The sequence below is a fragment of the Squalius cephalus genome, assembly GCF_949319135.1.
Source record: "Squalius cephalus genome assembly, chromosome: 20".
NCBI lineage: Eukaryota > Metazoa > Chordata > Actinopteri > Cypriniformes > Leuciscidae > Squalius > Squalius cephalus.
This window is the reverse complement of record NC_137141.1, coordinates 19,283,568-19,305,719: the sequence shown is the minus strand read 5'-3', so window position 1 is coordinate 19,305,719 and position 22,152 is coordinate 19,283,568. Positions and strand designations below refer to the sequence as shown.

Below are 22,152 nucleotides of genomic sequence, written 5' to 3'. Positions count from 1 at the left end.
AAAGGTTGTTTCACTTTGCTCTACTTGGTACGCATAAAGTATTCATACCTGAAGGGAGGATGAAATATAGAAGAGTGCGGGAAAGTAAGAGCGGAATATCTACTCTCAGTCTCTCCAAATGCAGAGTGCCAAAACACACCTTAGTTGAACAATTTGTACTGCGAGGCCGCAAAAAGAAAGTGTGTTTATCTGTGTGGACTCACTCGAAAAGCTCTCTGTTGAGCAGTCCGGGCAAGTCGTAGTCCACTGGCAGCTCATAACTGTGCCACAAGACCGACGCCACACAGTGCAGGTGTGACGGGGACGGCATGAGCAACCCGTATTCACGTGAGGGCGGAGCATTCGGACCCACGTAGCCTGACGGAGAACTCTGTTTCAGGGCCGCAACCCGGGAGGAGTCATACACCCACTGTAGCAGAGCCTGGATCCTACAACACATTCACAACATAGCCATCAGAAGACTTCAGAAACCACAAAAAAGTGTGTATGAACTCATCATGTACAGGTGTAACAGTATAACACAGAGTAGCTTTTAGAAGATTTTAAAAGTCAATATACAGAAATGTGGAATGTATATATGGATGCCCATTGCCACTACATAAAATATAAAAAAAGTAAATCATGATGACATAAAACGTGAAAATGAAATAAAAAGTCAAAATCATGACTTAAATGGAAATCATGAGATAAAGGTCAATTATGAAACCATTCAAAATGAGATACTAAGTTGTCATTATGACAAAACATCAATTACAATAAAAATAATGACATTTTTAAGTCATGTATTTTAAAAAGATATATATTAAACAAATATCTTATAGTTCCACTATTATTTACATTTTAACATATCATGACTTCTAAAATGGTACTCCATTCTTCAAGACTAAAAAAAATTAAAACAAATATATACCAGGCTTTTCAGACCCACTGATATAGAGAATAAACATGCAGAAATGACTCTGGACTCTGTAATGAACTCCATTACAGACCTGTCTTTGGTACCGGGGTCCTGAGTAGTGCCAAGCTGGTAGAGGATGTCTATGGTTGAGTCAGACGACAGGCCATTTAACCTCCCGAAGAGCAGCGGACTGTTCAGATCTACAATAAAAAACATAACCACCAATCAGATAAAAAGGAAAGCCCAACTAAATCATGATGTCAAATCATATAAAAGACAACAGTTTTTTCTGTACTCAAAACTAGCCTAAACATAATCAGCATGATAGTGTTTACAATTGGGATAAAGCAGTCAAGCACTGAGGAGAAACAATCTTAATGGAAACGAGTGGGCGGGTCTTACTGGCCAAATCAGTGCCAGAAGCAGCACAGTTACGCAGCAAGATGTCAATGAGTTTGAGGCCTATGCGTGTGGACTGGAGGCCGATCTTCACCAGCACTGCCTCGATGTTGGGCGAGTGCATGCCACAGTACGGGGACATGAGGAGGGCGGCGCAGGTCTGCAGGAGGTTTGCCGTAGGAGCAGCAGCACTGGCCATCATGGCCTCCAAATCAGAAACGTGAGTCAAACAATGATGCAGCAACCGTAACCAGCCAATACTGAGAAAGAGAGAGAGAAAATGGGATATTACAATAGATGGAGACTTAAAATAGGAAATCGAACAACTTACTAAACTGTAGGGCTGGTCCGAATACCATTTTTTGAGCTTCGAAGCTTCGATAGGAATTAACATCGAATATTCGAAGCTTCGGAGGGAGGGGGCTGAACATATTCTTCTCTCTAATAAAGGCAGGAATCTCTATGCGTCTGTCTGTTTGCATTTAGATTATTTATCTTGCATTTAGAAACGTTCATCCAATCGACTTCACTAGTGCAGTGTCACATTTGGTGTGATATATTGTCACGCGAGACGTGACACGTTCAGAATTAATAAACTTTTAATACAGAACAGCGCGAGCGGGAAGCGCGCGCCTCACGCGCAGGGCTCCGAGAACGGACACTGCACTAGTGATACAAAACACAGCCTAATATTTTTCTGAGTAACAAATAACTCTCAAATCAGAAATCAGCAGCACAGTAATTACTGACACAGTAAAGGGTAGGCTAATATATTGTTTCTATTCTATTTCCACAATGTCAAAGCAACGCAGCTTATAGCCTACAAGCTCAGGCATGCACTTCTGCCCATACAAACTCCGCTGTTCTGCGCTCTAAAATAAGAGTATTGTATTTCGCCCAAAAATGCTAAAAAAATAACCGTGTGAGCGTGTTTTAGGCTATATCATGTTATAGCCAGATATGACGATTACAGCACGCGTCACCGCAGATCGCAGATCAGCGTTGCAAGCCAACGTGCAAACTATCGCAAATCAAAGTGAAAGTGGGTCGCAGATGCTTTAACACACAATCAACTTCATTAAAAGTAAAGAACCGAAATGATCTTACCAGGGCTGTTGCCGCTCTCTTATTGCGGTCTTTGATTTAGAAATTTTAGCTGACGATCAGTAAAATGCAGCTTATCTGTTGCTAGTGACGTGCACTCCATTACATCTGCCTATAGCGCGGGATTTGAAGTTCGGATTCATATCCGTTTTGCAAAAACACATTTATGTGTTCATTGTTCATATTGATAAATCAGAGAGAACTATCCGATCTGAGAAAACGCATGACAGCCCCATTCAAGCGCGAATGGGAACCGTTTCTAGGGGGATGCCAGGTGTGAAAAAAAAAAAAAAAATTTTAAACGAATATTCGAATGTCAAATTTGAAAATCGAATACCAACCCACCGAACGAATATTCGAATACTCGAATATTCTGGTACAGCCCTACTAAACTGATTATTATAGATGTTACTTGGTGAAAAAAATTGTGATTTCCAATACCTGGTTTTGGAGACCTGGTCCTCAGAGGGAAGAAAAGGATTGTTTACAGTGGCAGAGGAAGTGTTTCCAAAAGCAGTCAGGCCCAGTAGCTTAATCTGAGAGAGTCCCAGAGTGCTGGCGTCCCGCGGCCGGTGCAACCTCAGACACACAGCAGACGCCACCTCTGCCTTTACCAGCTGGAACTTAATGTAGGTGAGACCGCTAGTGATGACTGGGGTTGACAGGGGAAGCATGTTCACACCGTCTGCGCTGATTTCCACAGACACTGAGGATGGGCATGCTGGGAAGGACAGAGAGAGAGAAAGAGAAGCATTTAGTATCCTAAAAGACTTTAGAATAGTCCTCAATAGTATGGAAAGCTTCATATATGGGCCAAATATAATATACAGCTGTGTCAAGTGGGGTTTTGGACCAAAGATATTGCATCGTGGGCAGGGCTACACGGCTACACTCACTGGCAAGGGATGCCAGGTGCGGCTGTATGTGAATCTCCTTCAGCAAAACGGCAGCGGGCAGGTGGATGGTGAGGTCGCACCAGGCCTCTTCAGGAAGGAAGATGTAGGACCAAGCAGCAGAACGGGCTCGTCGATGTGGGGGCGTGGCCTGCAGAAGCACTTCCGCTGGCTGTGCCGTGGGACTGCTGGAGTTGATGGTGCCTGCAAGGGAACAGCAGAAACTATTAATTGAAATCATTTTAATGCTTAAGAAACTGACGTTTATATGAAAAGGCGGAGCTTATGGCTTAAAATAAAGAGTGCTTGCAGTACCAAGAGGGGCGAAGTTGTGCAGTCCTTCTGCGTTGTCTGGTTCTGAGGTGAGCACTCGTGCTTTCAGGCTGCCATCTGCTGCTTTTCCAGGTCCGGAGTCCAGGAACTTCATGATAGTGGACACCATACTGCGTGCAGTGTTCACGATGGCTCGCGTGCTGGTGACCATGTTGTTACAGATGAGCTGAACACCACCTAAATGTGCGCACACAGAGTCAGAACATACACACCAGTTCAAAAATGATCTCTTCTGAAAGTGTTAGTGCTGGCATACCCATGTCATGGAAGGCTTTCAAAGCCTCGCTGGTGTCAAGCACTCTCAAAATAAACCACAGTAAAGGCTCAGAGAGCTGACATGTTGATAGAGATCCCTGTAAAAAAATAATAAAAGCACTCAGCATTCACAAAATGCAATGGCAGTATATTGAGGGCTTTTTTAGTGTTTTTGTTTTTTAGTGTTACTTTTTTTAAATACTGAAATCCAAAATTTGAAAAGTTGTTTGAATATGTGTTAATGTTTTTTAGGCCACAACATACAAGCACAGATCATGTTTTGTGGTGTTTAGTTAATTTTGCATAATAAAATGTGTGAAAAAGTCCTGGCTCTTAAGATCATCACAGAGTAAACTCTGTGGTCTCTCACTTCCCCTGTGCCGAGTCGTACCTGTCGGCCCATATAACCACAGGCCATGTAGGTGAGAATGGGCTGCAGCATGACCTGGACGGATGTGGCTCTTTTACTTAGAGTAGTCAGGATGGTGAAGAGGCCATCACCCACCGAGATGGCATCCAACCCACCATGAAAGTTCTCATGTTTAGTTAGGTGAAGCCCACTAGCACCTAGACACAGAGAGAAAACACATTAGCAAAAGAATGAATGCATTATATTCAATATAAACTACTATTCAAATATTTGAAATATGCTAATTTATAATATCCTTCTAATATGCTGATTTAGAGCTGAAGAAACATTTCTCCTTGTTAATGTTGGAAGCAGTTGTGATAATATTTTCTCCTAAGGATTCATTGATGAATAGATGAGGATGAAAAGAACATTTGTTTGAAATAGAAATCCTGTAACATAACTGTCCTTACAGTCACTTTTTGTCAATTTAATATATCCTTGCTGAATAAAAGTAATTAATTTCTCAAAGAATTTTCCTGACCCAAACATTTGAGCAGAATCATTAACATAAAATATTTATTTTGTTGATTTTAAATAAACTTCTGTACCAATTATCATGGCCATGGCACTGCTGTTGCACTGTCCCAGAGCCGACAAGATCTGACTCATGATCTGCTGATTGGCCAAAACCAGGTCTGCGACACCCGCTGCTGGTCCCTGGTTCTGAGCTGTGCCTGCCGCCCCACACTCTTTGCTTCCACACACTTTTTCTTCATCTGATACGCTGTCAGTGGCTCCGCCCGCTGGGGGCAGCCTCCCACTGAACTCCCGATCACCCGAAAGCGGCAGCATCACCAAAGCATTGACCAGCTTCAAGAGGTCAAACATCAGCTGGTCTCGTGTGGTCTCACCACACACAGCCTTGGCATCGCCGGGGCGGATGATATTGGCGAACAGGCCCCCGAAACAAGCACGGGCGCCCACAGAGCTGTCCGAACCGCTGCGTGAGACCACCTTTTCTGAACAAGTTATGTAGTGATGAACCAGGAAGGTGACTGATTCGATGACGGCCAAGATGGTGGTCACAGAAACGACCTCAAAGTTTTGTTCCAGGGTGAACTCTAAAAGCTTAACCTGTGCATCTAATGGACCCTGACCGGACTGGAATGGACCCCTATAAAAAAAAGAAGATTTTTAAAAAAAAATTATTTAAAACAAAATCACAAATTTTTAACAAGCACCAGTTCAATTACATAAATGTTGGATCAATCATTTACCTCTCTGTAGACAGAATGTGCAACAATTTAAGCAGAAATTCGCTGAACATCTGTGGACATGTGGAGGACAGATGCACCTGCAACCTGGTTAAAAACTCCTGCAAGGCTTGTGTTGCAGTGGGGCCGACCTGAGAAGAGAGAGGAAGAGGAGTCTGAGAGGCACTTGCCAAATATACTTCTATGAAATCAGTCATGTGTGTGCATGTTCATTAAAAGCTCAATACCTGTGAGCTGTGCTGGCTAGTGCCGTGAGGGTTTCCTCCAGACAGGAAGCGCACAAGCACGTGCACAAGTGTGGGGTCAGACACCATCTGCTGGGCTGTGCTCTCCTGCACACCCATCCCACTGCTGGAGGCTGCAGATGTTACACACAAGTTATAAGCGCAGTTAATCTGAAAGTGGGTTACAAGACTGTTTGCTTTTATAATCAGGCTGCAGCAGGGACACACAACACAGATCTGCTGAGCTGGCAGGATTCCCCCAGAGAAAACCCAGATATAGAATCGCAGGTCTCCCCTGGGAACACCCACACATTTGAGTGTGTCCAGAAACACATCAGGAGGTACAAAGACAGGCTCAGCCAATCAGATACTCACCACTAGTAGGCATATTGGTCATGAGGGTGAGACTGTGCAGGACAAGACACCATGTTCTCAGAGAAGTGTTGGGGTACCAGGCCAGCACTGACAGGAAACTGCTGATGGAGGCTGAGAGAGACAAGAGTTACAGTCAATTATAGTCATTACAAAATCTACTTATTGAACTACATAAGGAACGGTGAGTGATCTAACTCACTTCTGTGTTTCTTTAGCTCATTAGCATTGCTCTCCATTATTTTCTTTCTCTTTCTTGTTCATAATTTCTAAAAATTTTTAGTTCAGAACCGGAGAAAGAACTGACGTTTTTTCCCCTTGATGACGTATATAAAAGAAAGCTGCCATATGTTTTAGAGATATTTTCGCAAATATTCAGTCTTCTTTTTGAGAGTATAAAAATGTAGCTAGTGATATTGAAGCTTTTTTAAAGTTTTAGAAACTTACAACAGATAGGGTTTTAATTTGTATCCTTAGTAGTAATACCCCATAAAACCAATAGTTTATTTCAAATCAACAGTTATCCAAGCTGCTCAAAAAATATGAGAATATCTTCAGATCAAAGCGTTCAATCAGTCTGTGAATATCACACCTTGGTTAAGAGGGATTGTGGGCACTCTGCTGGAGTTGAAGAGGAAGATGTCTGAGCCGCTCTCCTCTGACCCTCCGGAGCAGGAACTCAAACTCAAAGTCAACCACAGCTGCAGTAAAGACTCCAACTAGAGAGAGAGAGAGAGAGAGAGAGATATAAATATGGTCTTTGAGTAAGATGGTGTGATTCTGAAAGTTAGATTTTAGGGAAATAGAGAAAGAGCAGTGGTAAATTCAAGCAACAAAAACAGACTGTGCCCGTACCTGAACATGATGCACTTGGAGTAAAGAGAAGAGCTTGTTGAAGCAGGTGCTCAACATGGGGATGGAAGAAGGTTGTGCCATCAGACTGCTGGCAGATGGAGAGCTGTGGAACCCCCCACGCAGAAGAGAGTCATCTGTCCCGTTTGCAGACTGGGCCACTGAAACGAGAGGAGAAAAAGATTATGAAGAGAGGGGGTAATGCTAGTTAAATGAAGTCAAATAATTTTATAAAAAACAAACAAAAACAAAAGAGAGTTCCCCACACTTATGGAAATTTACTTTAAAATTTATTTGGAATTATCAAAAATCATTATGTAAAGGTTAAAATTATCAATTTCTGCCTGAAGAAATGTTTTAGAACTGACTTTTGAAAAATTATACTCACTGTAGACTAATATTTTATTAATGTAATAAATTGACAACTATTCCAGTACTAGACATAACTACAAAATATATAAAAAAAACAAAAAAAACAATAGTCCATGATATCGCCAGATTTTCCATGACTGAAGGAACCCTGTTAGCCTGGTAATACCAAACTCTGCTACTTCGCTTTGCTTCGTAGACAGAGTCTGGCATGGCATAATTGAAAAGTGTTTTCTTTCTCGCGGGGGGCGCTTGTCTGAAGTTTAAAATCATTGGTTACCCGTAAGCCAATCACATAACGTTTGGTTATGGCGTGTGTTATGCGCATGCTCAGCCGCATCTAACTTCCACTGTAAACACATGTATGATGCAAAAACAAAACCATCGAGCGAAATACCAGAGTGAACATGGCTGTGAACGACTTTTGCAGATTATGTGAAGTAAATCTACGCATCCACGGTACAATCAGTGTCTACGTCACGGCTCTCAGCCCACCCTCTGTTCGTTGATTGGCCGGCTGTTTTCAGGCCGGAGGAAAACGGAAAGCTATTACGCTGTCTCAGACTGAGTACAGAAGCGAAATGAAATTGAGCGGAAGTAAGAAGTCTGACGTAGTCAGGCTAGAACCCTGTACACAATAGACACAAATGTCTGTTGGGGTTTCCTTTTGTGTTTGTACCAGAAGGAGATGTGGATGTCAGCGCCTGCAATATTGCATCTGCCTCCAAAGTTGACATCATTTTCAGCATAAGTTCTGCCTGCTGTTCTAATCCCACCTCCAGTCGAGCATCCAGTGCTGGAACAAAAAAATAAAGGTTTTATAGCACTCAGACTTATTATATGTTTTATGTCATTAATGTATTTTTGACACCTCTCACCTTGAGACACAGACACTGAGAGGTTCTGAGATCCAGGCTTCTCTGCCGTGGCGGCCACAGGAGGTTTGGACACGGGAATGCCCACGCCCCCCGTGTAGGGGTTATAACTGTACGAGCCGTAGTCAGCACCCCAGTAATCGTACCAGGTACTGCTGATCGGCTGCAAGAGAGAACATGAAAGAAAAAGAAAAAACAACAACAAAAAAAATCTCAGACACTCATCTCTGAGAAAAAAAATGAAAGATACTCTACTGGAAAGGGGTTAATACATTGAGTTTGTGCAAATCAGCTCTAAATATTACAACCAAACTTCAACTACTGATCTCCGATTACATAATACATGCAGTATAGGGGTGAAACGTACAGTTCACTTCCCACGGTTCGGTATGAACATTTATAGCATCTAATGACAAGAATAAGTGTGTGAATTGTAATGTGGCTATTTTCAAGAGTAATTATAGAATTTTCCATGTCACTGAATCGCTGTACTTTCAGACATTTTTCAATATAAATGTCAGTCATTTTACAGTGTGCTGTATTTTACAGAAATTTTGGGCAACTCTGAAAAGAAAATATCAGCAATTTGATGGACATCAAACATATATGGGTATTGGGCTAGCAATGTGCAAAGTAATTGCAAAGCCAAACTAAAACAGTGAGGACAGAACCGTGAGAAATTTGAACAATTACACCCCTAATGCCTACAGAACAGAGAGAGAAAGAGAAAGGTCCATACCTTAAAAACCTTGGCGGCGAGTGGATCTTTTTCCAAATCAATATCTAAAGGATCAATATCAACATCCATCAAGTCTTGTAGCAAGTCAAAGTCAATGTCTTTATCTTTTTCCAAAGATGATAGTGGAGGAGCACCTTTGGGCAACGAAAAGACGTTTAATATTGCAAGAGCAGCGCACCAAGAGAAGCAACTATACAGACAGCCCACTGTCAGGCTGTCACACTCCTCTTAGACCGACAGGGCGTCCGAACAGTGGATCGTTGACCCATTTTAAATGAATGTTGACGTTGACATAAAATCTTACCTATAATAAATGATAAAATGGCTAACAACTGTAGGTTTTAAATGACTATAGACCAAGTCAAAATCATCTGCACTGTTCCAACCCCCTGTCCACTGCATTGTACCACTATTACATATTATATACAAAAGCAAACACAAAAAACACACATGCAGCTCATTCAAGAGAGAAAAAAGAACGAATAAACATCAGAAATAAAAGAAAGGTGAGGGTCCGTGTGAGGTGACGTGCTATTCGGGCGGGGTTACCAACGCACTTTGGAACACAGAGGATGTCCCGGGTGTACCTGCGATGATATCTGGTCCCAGAGGCTCATCAATGGTCTCAACGAGTGGGATGGGGGTCGGCTGGGGGAGAGAGTCATCGGAATCCACCACCACAGAGGAAGAGGCGGCACCGGCCTCATCAGCCCCCGCCCCCTCCATCCCATCCCCACACACCGGAGACAACAGCTCTCCTGAAAACAGATTACAACATCTAAATATATAACGGTGACATATAAAACACGTATGACTGTCCGTGGGTCACTTCGAACTCTGCAGCTGAGACCATCTTTTAAAACCTAAAACACAAACCTGCAAGGATGTCCTGCAGCATGCAGGTGAGGGAGTACTGGGCCCAGGCTCCGCCCCATGAGATGTCCCCACGATTAAAGTCCGTCCCCACCAGTAACAGCAGTAACCTCTCCAGCTGCTGCTCTGTAACCACCTCACACAGGTGGATTGTGGGTCGTGTTGCATTTGCTATTCTGGCCAATACCTAAGCAGTGGATGAGATTTAGAACATAGGCATGGTCTACAAAATATACACTACCGTTCAAAAGTTTAATTATTTTATTCAACAAGGACATGTCTTTACATTTATAATGTTACAAAAGAGTTCTATTTCAAATTAATGCTGTTTAGCATCACCTGATTTCAGCAGGATCATTGTAGTAATTGATCATTACTTTTTAAAATGTATTAATGTTTCACAATATTACTGCATTTACTGGATTTTTTTATCAAACAAATACAGCATTGGTGAGCATATGAGACTTCATTCAAAATACACTACCATTCAAAAGTTTGAGATCTATATCTAAATTCAACAGCACAAACAAAACTTACATTTTATGCATGTCCAAGTTATGAAACCCCAGGGATATTAGCTAATTGAGAACTGAATTAAGAAAGGTAAGGATTAAAACAAGTTGCACCTTGCAGACAAACAGGAGCAGGTCTGCGTGACAGGTGAAGTCCATGGAGAGGAGGAAAAGAGCGAGCTTCTGGACGACGCAGATGCAGCGCTCATGAGATAATGTAAAGGGCAGGAGCTCCACCTCAGGGGTCTCTTTTGCCACTGACGCCTCCGAGTCCAAGGTGGAGCGTGGCCATTCAGCTGTCCGCCTCAAACGGATCAGATCTTTAAAGTGCTGCCAAAGAAACAGAACCACATGGTTCACTTTACAATCTGTTCGAAGGTTATGTTTATCACTGCTAATGTGTACTTTGAATTCTGTTGCTACTCCTAATTTGTCCAACAACCACCCCTTAGAGACATTTGACAAAATTAGTTTTCAAAAGTATCTATTCTCACCTTGGACGTGGCTTGTTTGAGTTTGGCCTGTTCCACCAGCAGCTTGTAGGAGGAGCCTTTGTTGCTCTGAATTTTCTCTTTCTCGATTTGCTCCACTAAAGCTTTCTGTTTGGCTTTCAATAAATTCAACTGCTGCAATGAAAGGAGAATTGATTAACATCCTCACTATACCTATAAAAGGAAAAGACTTCAAGTGCAGATTTTATAATCATCTGCTATGTATATCTGCTAGGTATAAAAGTAGCCTATAAATGGCACAGGAAGTTTGTGCGAGACACATGTACCTGTTTGTGGTGGACAAGCTGTTTGCGGATCTTGCGCGAGTATAGACGATCTAAACTGCTGTTGCTGCCTTTGGCGGATCTGCTTGGGTTCTGAGACTGCAGACTGTTATTTATGAAACTCCACTGGTTCCCTGGTGAGATTGGAAAGAGGAAAACAAAGACATATTACCAATGAAGAAACATCTGTATGCAATATGTACTCTACCTTTCAAAAAATTTGGGATCAGTAAGATAATTTTTATTGTAAAGAAATCAACTTTTTTCTAGCGAGGACATCTTAATTTGATCAAAAGTGTAAGCAGAGACATTCATAATGTAATATTCCTATTTAAAATGCTCTATTAATCAAAAACCACAACAGCAACTGTTTTCAACATTGATAAGAAATGTTTCTCAAGCAGCAAATCAGAATATTATAATGATTTCTTAATGATGCTTAAAATTCAGCTTTATAACATTTTAAAATATGTTAAAATAGAAAATTGTTTCAAATTGTAACAATATTGCACAACATTACGTTTTAACTTTATTCTTAATCAAATAAATGCGGCTTGGTGTGCATAAAAGACTTCTTAAAAAACATTTAAAAAATCTTTATAACCCCAAACAACTGTATTTAAACTTATGTATTTATAATTACACTTAACTGCTAATAATTAAAAGCTTTAGGCAAATCATTTTGAAAGGAAATTCTGATTTCTGAGACTTCTTTCAAAAACATCTGGCTGACCTCAAACTAGTGAACAGTAGTTTACAAAAACACATTGAATTTTCAGTTCTTATGCTTGCCCAGGCCTAAGAGTCTCACCTGAAAAGGATCTTTCTCTGTCTTTTGCCCCCAGAGGTTTCTTAGCTGCAGTGGCTTCATCTTCCACACTGGCCACATAGTCAAGCAGTCGAGAGACCAGCATGACCACCCAGCTGATCATGGGGATATCCAACACACCTATAAACACACACAAAACTGTAACATTACCATAAACACACAGGCACATATTACATAAAAATCTCACTCTCAAACACACACCTTCTGTCCTGCGGGACTGTGCTGCTGTAGTCTGCTGCAGAGGAGATAGCAGTGTGTCCAGAAGGTTCAACAAACCCTCCAAAACCCCACTGTTACTCAAAGATCTTTGGCCAATACAGGACAGCAGCATGAATACCCTGAGGGAAGGAAAAGATGGATTAACATAAGAGGTCTGAGTTTATTTAGGAATAGTTCCGATTAAGGGTTGCCGATATGACCAGAATCTTATTTGACCACATTAGATCACAATATAGATGTTTTTATTGTTTTATATTATCTTATTAAAAATAAAGAAAAAAGTAGCAGTCCTCTACTGACATTGAAGCTTGAGTTGCCATTGGCTAGTACATTTTTTATTTTACTTGCCAGACTTTTTACATGGAATGCAAGAACAATGCAAATGATTTTTTTTTTTTACATAAATATAACATAAAATATCAATTTAAAACACTATTAAAAGTCAAATGAACAGTCTGTAATAAAATAGGAACAAAGCAATAGCACAAATAAACAATAGAACAAAGATGCTAATTAAATAAACAGTGCTTTTCAGGTTTTACAGGTAGATCTAACAGTAGTTAGATACCGAATAGGTAGATTAGGTACAGAAATTGAATAAATTAATCAAATGTAAAATAACTGCAAGTCTTCACTGTATAAATTAAATATAGACTAATTCTTATTAAAGTTACAAAAGTTATTCATGCAAGAGCATTGAGTGACTTTTTTCCCAGTGAGTCTGTTTGATTAACATTAAAAACAGACAGCAGCAGGAATCTTAGACTGTTGTCACTTTAAGACACAATGCACAGATCCAATAAACTAATACTCTACACATGCGTTTTCTTTCTCGACTGTTTACATTCACTTAAGACATAACCGACTATGTTTACTAGGATGCTCGCCGAGATTAACATTTTGACAATTTTTTGTGAAATTATATCTGCGCTAAACTTTTTGCCTCTAACTCAATTACAGGACTGTAATTGTACAATATAGTAGCAATTGGCTAATTAAATATTTTTTAGTAATCTCAAGTAAAATGTATTGGCATTTGTGAGTTTTTTACTCGTATCGTAGAGGGTTGAAACAGCAAACTGCAAACAATAGAACAAATACAATAGAACAATGATAGAACAGATATCTTCTTTAATGGCTTGTTGCTCTTAACTATTTTTACCATCAAGCACATCCTGCTCTTTATTTTCTCATACCTGCATGTTTCTTTATCACTCTAAAGTGTTAATAACTTTAAGAAGCACTATGCAACATGGATATATTTACGTACCACAATTTAAACGATCTATGAAATCTCTAAAAATAGACACTTTATATGTCGTCACTAAATATATTTGTCATACCGCCCTGCCCTAGAGCCAACAGTGCAGAACACACCAAAAAAAAAAAACTAAGCCCAACTACACTCAAAACTGGCCTGACAGTTGGTTTGGTGTGTACCAGCCTTTATACAACATCTGAAAGAGCGTGTTTTTTGTGTTACCTGTCCTGGGGGAAGATGAGCAGCTGTTCTGAGTTGTAAAGCTCCTGCAGGACATTGGACAGGAACTGGCCCCACCACCTCTCACCTCCACACAGCTGCACCAACAGCAGACCCGCGTGCAGACGGATCTTAGGGGTCCCACTGATACACAGCTGCTTAAAGAGCTCCTCACATGCCTGGGCGTGAAACGTGTTTTGCAACACTGTGGGCACAGAGTGACCTGAGCAAGAAAGAGGGAAAAGCGTTCAATTTGACAAAGTAAGGTCAATTCAGATTTCATGTCATTTTAAAACAGTGAGGTGGTATTGGCACAGGCTGCCTCCCTCACCATTACAGCAGTGCAGCAGGCTGAGCAGTGTGTCCAGTAGGTATCTGATGATGGTTCGGAGCTGCTCGGTAGAAGAGTTCTGGACCAGCTCTCTGGGGTCGTAGTTCTCGGGTAGGTGTTTCCTGGTGGCTCCCAGAGACACACGCAACCTCTGGACAGCATGGTGGGCCAGATTGAGCTGGAGTTGGAGCTGAATGCAGTCTTGGTAGGCGGAGAAAACACGGGAATCCTCCTCAACAGCTTTATCGGGCTTGCGCAGGAAGTACTGTGCGTTATTAGCGCTGTTAAGAGGCGGCAGGTCGATGTTCTGAAGAAGCGTCTCAAGTCGATGACAGGCCAGATTATACCTACAGAAGAGATTAGCATATTTAATACAGCATAAATTCCACCTATACCATTTGTGATATATAAAGTGCACTCAGGCCCTTAAAACTGAAAATGTCCATTATTTGACAAAAGCTTTTAATTATTAGCACTTAAGTGTAATTATAAATACACTACCATTCAAAAGTTTGGGGTTGGAAAGATGTTTTAATGTTTTTTTGAAAAAGCCGCTTCTGCTCACCAAGGCTGCATTTGATCAATACAGTAAAAACTGTAATATTGTGAAATATTATTACAAATTAAAATAATTAAAACTTTTTTCTATACTAAAATATTTTAAAAATGTAACTTATAACTTAACAACTGTGTTGGCAAAGCTGAATTTTCAGCACTAATACTCTAGTCTTAAGAGTCACATGATCCTTCAGAAACAATTCTAATATGCTGTGGCGCTCAAGAAACATTTCTAAATATTTTCAGTGTTAAAACTGTATTTGGTGAACCGTGATATATTTTTTTCAGGATTATTTAATGAATAGAAAGTTCAAAAGAACAGCATTTATTTGAAATAAAAATCTTGTAATATTACAAATGTCTTTGTCAATTAAATGTGTCCATGCAGAATAAAAGTATTGTTTCTTTCAAAACAAAACAAAAAACTTCTTACTGAGCCCAAACTTTTAAATGGTAGCATACTTCAGTCAATGCCAATGGCAGCTTAGTTAATTGTGCTTTGCAGCCTCACCAACCTGCACTGAATGTCTTCCTGTAGGGCCACCATCATTGACAAATGCTGATCCAGATCTGGCTGACAGGCAGCTTCACTATCCCCTCTCAGAGGATCATGCATCAGCTTAAGTTCACTTTCCCATGGCAGGATGTAGGTGTGTCCATAATAGAAGCCCAGTGGGATTTTAGCCCGGGCATTAGTGCTGCCGTATCGACCAATCACAGTGATCTGGCGGAAGGGCATAGAGTGAATATCAGTGATTTGTCTTTTATAAATTATTTTCTCTGTGCTACAGCTTATACAAAGCAGACTGCTAATTGACCTGTACACATTTGATTATCATAAACTTGTATAAACCTTCATGAATCTGCAGACGGGAGGGGGCAACAAGTCATGTAGAATTAGAGAGTGTGTGCTGATATCTGTGGCGACCACGAGTCGCCTCCCATCCACCTCCTCCCCAAGAGTCCAAATATCGATGGAAAGGGAGGCCAAGTCAGCGCATGTGGGGATCAGCGCATCAGTCAGCAACACAGGCCGGCCAAAATCTAGAGTCACAAACCGCCTTGCACCTACAGAGAAGGGACATTTTTTAATTCAGATCACATGATCAAAAGATGTTGGTGCACCAAAGCATATAGCAAAAGCAAAAGAATGAGGACTAAAGAGAGTGTTCTAGAGCAGTGATTATCAACCAGAAGGCTGAGGCTCACTAGGAGGCCTCAGTAAAATTCTAAAGGGGGCCTCAGTATGACTTCAAAAGTTTTAAGATAAGACATCTTGCATTAAAACAACAAGCATTTATGCCAGGTTCTAAAATATTTTATGGGGTAGAAATTGTTCTAAATTGAGTAAAAAGTGTTCTGATTTTATGCATCATAATTAAGGTGTATACTGAATTTGATCATTTAATATCCCTGTTTTAGTACATTACAGCACTTTATTAATTGTTTTTCACATTAAGCATTTTAGAATGCCCTGCTATTTTTAGTGATTGAAATACTGCAGCAGGTACTGTACAGTATATGGATCACAAGTACCCAAAACTTGCATTTCGTTCACATATTTTTGTTTTTCTTCTTTTGAGATGGAACATTGACAGGTCTGTGCTGCGGTTTGAATTGTTGCAGACATTTGGAGGCCTTGGAGGTCTCAAACTTTTATGCCCCCCACTGTCCAACACATTATCTAAAGCCCCCCTTCCTCCCATACTGGCTAAGATATTTCCTCTGGTATTTCTGCTGTAACAACTTTTTTGTTAAAAGCAACTGGGAGTGTTGAGATGTTCAAAGCTTCTGATGTTCTTCAATAAAACCAATAGTTATGAAAAAGGGGGGGGGGGGGGATATATGATCTCAGTGTACATTTAGATTTTTTGTGTTTTTAGCATTTTAATTAAGCTAATTTGATTTATTTTTTATAATTAAATCATTTTAAGTCTTCCTCTGGGACTGAAGTACCTGAATGCATTCGCTCGATAATTATGGACTGGTGTGGTGGAGGCTGTAGAAAATGAGAGGCCTGTGAGATTGCCAATGCCAGGCCACTTCCTATGTGGTTCTGCAATGACAACACACACACATATACATTAGCTGAACACATTCCGCATGTTCAACTACAGACATTAAAGTTAACAAACACATGGCCCCTTACAGGGAAATAGCACATGCATAATTTACACTATTGCTATCTGCTAATGTGCACAAGTAGAACTGAACATTACTAAATATTATAATAACATTTAAACAATATTAATAAATAAGGAAGAGGAGTTTTTCAGAACTTACTGCTTTGGCTTTCTGTGCGTTTTTATTCTGTGCTGAAAGGTTCACAGGTGGAGGATCAATGACAGATCCTGGGAAGAGTTGAGCTAGTTCCACGCTTATGGCCGCAGACACTGCCTCATTCGGTGGGGTGAGAGGAGGTGTCATGAACAGCGGGGTCGTTTTAGGGGTGGGTGGGATGACGTCAGAAGGGTGGATGAAGAAGCCTGGGGCGGACGGGTTGGATGGCACTGAGTTGACAACGCCTGATGCTGCGGTGGCTGCTGCTGAGGTGGTCTGGTGAAGTTTGGCCTCCAGCTTAGCCTTCTATTTCATAAGACGATCAATTACATAAAGTCACAAAGTACTGAATCAATCAAGACATCAAGATTGAAATGAATGAAGAGTGTCTCCATATATGACCTGTTGTTGGAGTTTCAGAAGCTGTTGCTGCTTCTCCTGAAGAACTTGAAGCTGCTGTTCAGCAGACACCATGGCATGAGAGAGTGACTGCAGGGCCACCTGTGCAGCTGAGCTCAGGGCCGTAGACGCCTCGCCAACGGTCCCAGAAGATAGCCCTGTCACCGTGGGCGTCACACCAAAGGTGCTCACTACAAAAGAACGTATAGGGAAACAGATTTCGCAACAGGTTCAAGTTGATTATGCAAATTCAGTTTCTTGAAAGTGACTTTTGTCTGAGCTGTGCATCAAGCTACACTATTGACAATAGACCGCACCTTAAAGATGGGGTCCACGATGACACGGTTGGTTGTAAAAGAAACAAGATGTGATAGAGAGGAAAAGAAAAGTGGGATATGTACCAGTGAACATACTTGCATCATCCCTCTCCACCCTGGTGCCGTCACTGGTGGAGACGCAAGTAAAGTGCAGAGGTTCGACCTCCAGCAGGCCGGTCAGAGCAGTGAAACTGCCCTCTGCCACCCCGCTGCTGTTTACCTTCCCATTACCTGACATTAGATGAGAAAAAAGAATAAGAAAAAACATTTGTCTTTTTTGTTTTAATATTTATTGATGAATGTAAGTGTGTCAAAGAAGAAGAATGCATTGCCACACCTGAGAGAATATCGGAAAGATCGATCTCGTCCGACTGGACCCCGATGCTGCTGCTGAAGGCATTCTTACAAGAAGACCCGCTCACCTCCAGGTCAAACAGTACTGGGTCAAATGGAGACCCGTATAGACCATATCTGAATAGAGAAAACCATGACAAAACCATTTAATTTCCTTAAAATGATCACATCTAACATGCTCATAAAAAGCTTTTTTGTTCAAGTACATTAAACAAAAGTCAGTTTGTGTATGGTTCAGAATGCAGCAGATCAGCTGACCTGGTCTGCAACAACGCCTCAAGTGGAGTCAAGCGGTCCTGCAGCTGCCGAGAGACAGCAGTGAGCAGAGAGGCGCAAGCGGTACTGCAGCCGGCCAGGTCCTCATCTTTCACATAATTTAACAGGACAAAGTACCAGAAGACAGATCCTGAGAGACAAAGGCAGACAGGAATATAAGCGTTTTAACAAGATAAATTCCTTAAGTATACTGTTTAGGGTCAGTATTTTTTTTTTTTTTTTTTAAAGAAATTAATAGTTTTTATTAAGCAATGATGCATTAAATTGATCAAATAAATGCTGTTCTTTTGAACTTTCCATTCATCAAACAACACTGGGGAAAAAATGCGTCAGTTTCCACAAAAATTAAGCAGGACAACTGTTTTTAACAAAAATAATAATAGGAAATGTTACTGATCCCAATCTTTTAAACAATCAGTGTTTCCCAACCCTGCTCCTGGAGGCACACCAACAGTGCGCATTTTGGATGTCTCCCTTATCGGCCCCATATATTTCTGGTCTTGGAGTCTCTACTAATGAGCTGATGAGTTGATTCAGTTGTGATTGATTAGGAACTGTTGGAAAATGTGTAGTGTCGGTGTGCCTCCAGGAACAGGGTTGGGAAACACTGCTGTAGACTAATAAATTAAAGTTTACATTTTTTAAACAAAATGGTCTTATCACTACAAAAGGCTCTATACATTTACTACTTTTAAAAAATTACCTCCTGTAGCAGCAGCAGGCAGATAAGGCATATTATCCAGAAGAGCTTTAAATAGAGCCTGGCCAAAACCCTGCTGACCGGGGTCTCCTTTACCGGTACTGAAAAATCAGACACTCAACCATTAAGTTTAATGAACATAAAATCATTGCATCTGCAAATGTATATTGGACAGTAGATCATTAGCTCTGCAACAAGACTATATGATAAGACTGAAGATCAGAAAAATACAGAAAGGTTGCAAACTTACCTAATACAAAGTGCAAGAAAGCGAGAGCATTTATGAGCTATACTGCGGCCGGCCTCGAAGAAGCACGCCCTGATTATATCTGTCAGCCGTCTCCTGGTTTTGGTCAGAAGCCCCTCTTTCCCCTCTCTCAAACTAAAGGAATATTATAAAATTCATTAAAAAGACACACAAGATAAAACAGAGTTTAATAATACAGGCTCAAGGTGGTGTCTCACCTGCAGGGTCCGTTGGAGTAGACCCCTGCCAGCCAGCAGAGGATGTCCAAGATGAGACTCTGACAGTGTTCTGAGCTCTGACCGTCTTCTGCATGCTTACACAAACCTCTTAGCAGCTTTTCATGGAGCTCAGGAAACTGAAGCATTGCACAGCGTTGCACTCTAGGAAATATAAGCAGACACAGACAACACAGTTAGACTATGGCCTGGTTCATAATTTATAAATATTAATATTTATAATGATAAATGCTGTTCTTTTGAATTTTCTATTCATCAAAGAATACTGGAAAAAAAATATCAGTCTCCACAAAAATATTAAGCAGCACAACTGTTTTCAACATTGATAATAAAATAAACGTTTATTGAGCACCAAATCAGCATATTAGGATAATGTGACACTGAAGACATTTTAAAAAATATTCAAATAAAAATAATAGTTTTAAATTTTAATATTTCACAACATTACTGTTTTTACTGTAGTTGGATCAAATGAATGCAGTGTAAAAGGCCTCTTTCCAAAAAAGCATTAAAAATCTTACCAACCCCAACTTTTGAACGGTGGCGTATATAATGTACACTTGTACAGTATCTCTTACCTTTCTTTGGGTACAGACGTTTTCTTAAATCTCCTGATTGTGACAGACACTTCCTGGAGCAAGTCACAGCCACGCAAGTTATCAGGCTTTTTAGGGGCAGACTGAGGATCTGCTTTGGACGTGGAGGCTTTTTCCTGAAAAGGAGAGAGATTTTATTAAAATTAGTACTGTAGTGGTGGTCACCATATGGCTTTTAACTCTTACTCCATTACAAAGAGCAGATCAAGTAAAGTGCCATTTCTTTAATGAAGTAATGTAGCTACACAGCCACTAGGGGTCTATAAAGCAGTCAGACAACCCATCAACTAGCACACAAATATATGACGTCATTGTTTTCAGGAAATAGTGTTTTAAAACAGCATGAATGATTAAAGGCTTACACAATTCAGCTTAAGATTGCGCAAAAGTCAATTACAATTCAAGTGTTTTTCTGCTGTACCTTGGTGGCTTGAGCCCTCTGCAGCAGGGACGAGAGTGAATGAGCTTTACTACTTTGGGGTTTGGCTGAGGGCATCCGCACAACAGGCCTCAAACTCTCATCCAGACCCTTATCACTCACTGCCTTAATGTGCACTAGGAATGAACGATATTTTCCCCCTGCCATGCCTAGAAAGTGGAATGAAAAAGAGAAGGACACATTTACAGGAATATTTAATTTGTTTGAAGTACAACAAGAGATATTTACATTGGTGACCAAGACTGTGACATCTGTTTTAATGTGTATATAAACACTTTTTTTTATGTTGCATATTCATGCCAGTAAAATACTGCATGCAGCTCTGCACTGTTGTTTTACTGTAAGTCTACTGACACACTGCTGGATGGTTGGAAGTGGTTGCTATAAATGGCTTATGATGCTCAGGCGAACCTTTGAGGAGTTTGGGACTTGTAAGGCTTAGCATCCCTGCGTGTCCAGACAGATCTAGTCCACTGGACAACCATACCGGCCCACACAAGATATCATCTTTGTGTTCCTGCAGGAATGGACACAGCCTGGAGCCTGAGACAGAGAGAGATATATTTCTTAAAGAATGCTGACAGACATTAACATAACATTTTCAGGTGGTCAAGATGGCTTTTTTCCTCTGCACATTTACCTGGTGACTCCTCGATGTCCATGAACTGGATGTCCTCTGAGAAGTCGTGCAGGAGTGGCTGTCCATTCTTTTCTCCATTTGAATGCAGGACATGAGACAAGGGAAAGACAATCTGCCTGTCCACTGCCGTCTCTGCAGTACAAAGTTTTACACAACAAGAGATTCACTTGGGGAATAAAAACAAATCAAACTAGTCTATGGTAAACATCATCACTTTCATTTTCTGCTGAAAGAGTGATATTCTGTCCTGGGACTCACCGTTAACTTTGCCCAGGCCTGGTGCTTTGTTCTTCAGCAGTGTGACCTGGAGTTGTGGGATGTTAGTAATACTGCTGTTTAGCAAAAACTTGAAGTCCACATGTCCCACCATGCAAGCTTTGGGCAGGACCAGCTCAAACACATGCTCATCCCAGCTGGAGCTGAGAGAGAGAGAGAGAGAGAGATATTACACATTACATTTGAAAAGGGGGGAAAACACTATGGAAACATTACTGATGAGTAAATATTTAGCTATTTTTACATCAAATATTTATTAACATTAACATAGATTTTTAATAATATATTTAAGAACCATAATATCAGAAATCTATGTCATTTTAAATGTTTCATTTGTTCATCTGATTCAAATGTTCATTTTAAATGATAATGTGTGTTAAAGTGTTAAACCTCTTCTTTTGTTGGGGGGGGGGGATGTTGTATGTGAATGTATACCTGTCACTCTGTAGTTTCCAGGTGCGTGTGTGTTGCGCTGCGTCGCCGTGGTGCTGCTGGTGAAGATGTTGCGGATGCCGCCTTTGCTGCTGTTCCTGCTGCACCTCCACCCAGCAAGGGGGCACTGTTGCGGAGAAGCGCGGCGTCAGCGTTTCAAAATGCGTTAGTTCCACCAGAGAAGAAAGTGTCTCTGCGGTCAATGGCTGGTCCACCAGGAGGTCAACTCCTGCAAACAGACACATGGCTTACTGTACTGTTCATTTCCATGGGTATAAGGCCAACCACCATTTTACTGCTGCTATGATTTACACAGAAAGAGATACTCTACATCAGATGACAAAATGAACAAAGAACAGAGTGAAAAAATTCCCAGAAAGCACACTGGGCATCATCAGTTTTAAATGGACAAAATTCAATTAAGCAGGACCAATGGATTTCTCA

The 22,152-nt window shown here is 40.8% G+C and overlaps 1 protein-coding gene across 9 annotated transcripts in view; it reads right to left on the bottom strand.

Moving 5' to 3' along the window:
• Window positions 1-22,152, bottom strand: part of birc6 (baculoviral IAP repeat containing 6) — a 95,596-nt gene that overhangs the window by 52,127 nt on the left and 21,317 nt on the right. The window contains exons 12-54 of one of the 9 annotated variants that reach the window (XM_079853466.1): window positions 21,712-21,937; window positions 21,259-21,419; window positions 21,001-21,132; window positions 20,772-20,903; window positions 20,343-20,509; window positions 19,904-20,037; window positions 19,308-19,469; window positions 19,093-19,224; window positions 18,846-18,943; window positions 18,125-18,272; window positions 17,850-17,983; window positions 17,597-17,743; window positions 17,199-17,386; window positions 16,800-17,102; window positions 16,473-16,572; window positions 15,370-15,584; window positions 15,032-15,240; window positions 13,959-14,305; window positions 13,631-13,850; window positions 12,130-12,266; window positions 11,911-12,048; window positions 11,103-11,233; window positions 10,819-10,950; window positions 10,439-10,654; window positions 9,816-9,999; window positions 9,497-9,697; window positions 8,940-9,073; window positions 8,204-8,363; window positions 8,005-8,121; window positions 6,960-7,117; window positions 6,697-6,823; window positions 6,108-6,218; window positions 5,736-5,866; window positions 5,512-5,663; window positions 4,843-5,408; window positions 4,274-4,449; window positions 3,884-3,980; window positions 3,610-3,804; window positions 3,298-3,498; window positions 2,843-3,122; window positions 1,301-1,557; window positions 990-1,098; window positions 204-428 (exon numbers count right to left, since the gene is read on the bottom strand). In XM_079853466.1, coding sequence (XP_079709592.1) covers window positions 204-428; window positions 990-1,098; window positions 1,301-1,557; window positions 2,843-3,122; window positions 3,298-3,498; window positions 3,610-3,804; window positions 3,884-3,980; window positions 4,274-4,449; window positions 4,843-5,408; window positions 5,512-5,663; window positions 5,736-5,866; window positions 6,108-6,218; window positions 6,697-6,823; window positions 6,960-7,117; window positions 8,005-8,121; window positions 8,204-8,363; window positions 8,940-9,073; window positions 9,497-9,697; window positions 9,816-9,999; window positions 10,439-10,654; window positions 10,819-10,950; window positions 11,103-11,233; window positions 11,911-12,048; window positions 12,130-12,266; window positions 13,631-13,850; window positions 13,959-14,305; window positions 15,032-15,240; window positions 15,370-15,584; window positions 16,473-16,572; window positions 16,800-17,102; window positions 17,199-17,386; window positions 17,597-17,743; window positions 17,850-17,983; window positions 18,125-18,272; window positions 18,846-18,943; window positions 19,093-19,224; window positions 19,308-19,469; window positions 19,904-20,037; window positions 20,343-20,509; window positions 20,772-20,903; window positions 21,001-21,132; window positions 21,259-21,419; window positions 21,712-21,937 — 7,690 coding nt within the window. Of the gene's footprint in view, window positions 1-203; window positions 429-989; window positions 1,099-1,300; window positions 1,558-2,842; window positions 3,123-3,297; window positions 3,499-3,609; window positions 3,805-3,883; window positions 3,981-4,273; window positions 4,450-4,842; window positions 5,409-5,511; window positions 5,664-5,735; window positions 5,867-6,107; window positions 6,219-6,696; window positions 6,824-6,959; window positions 7,118-8,004; window positions 8,122-8,203; window positions 8,364-8,939; window positions 9,074-9,496; window positions 9,698-9,815; window positions 10,000-10,438; window positions 10,655-10,818; window positions 10,951-11,102; window positions 11,234-11,910; window positions 12,267-13,630; window positions 13,851-13,958; window positions 14,306-15,031; window positions 15,241-15,369; window positions 15,585-16,472; window positions 16,573-16,799; window positions 17,103-17,198; window positions 17,387-17,596; window positions 17,744-17,849; window positions 17,984-18,124; window positions 18,273-18,845; window positions 18,944-19,092; window positions 19,225-19,307; window positions 19,470-19,903; window positions 20,038-20,342; window positions 20,510-20,771; window positions 20,904-21,000; window positions 21,133-21,258; window positions 21,420-21,711; window positions 21,938-22,152 lie in introns of all 9 variants that reach the window. The other 8 variants (XM_079853470.1, XM_079853471.1, XM_079853472.1 and 5 more) reach the window with 8 other exon arrangements.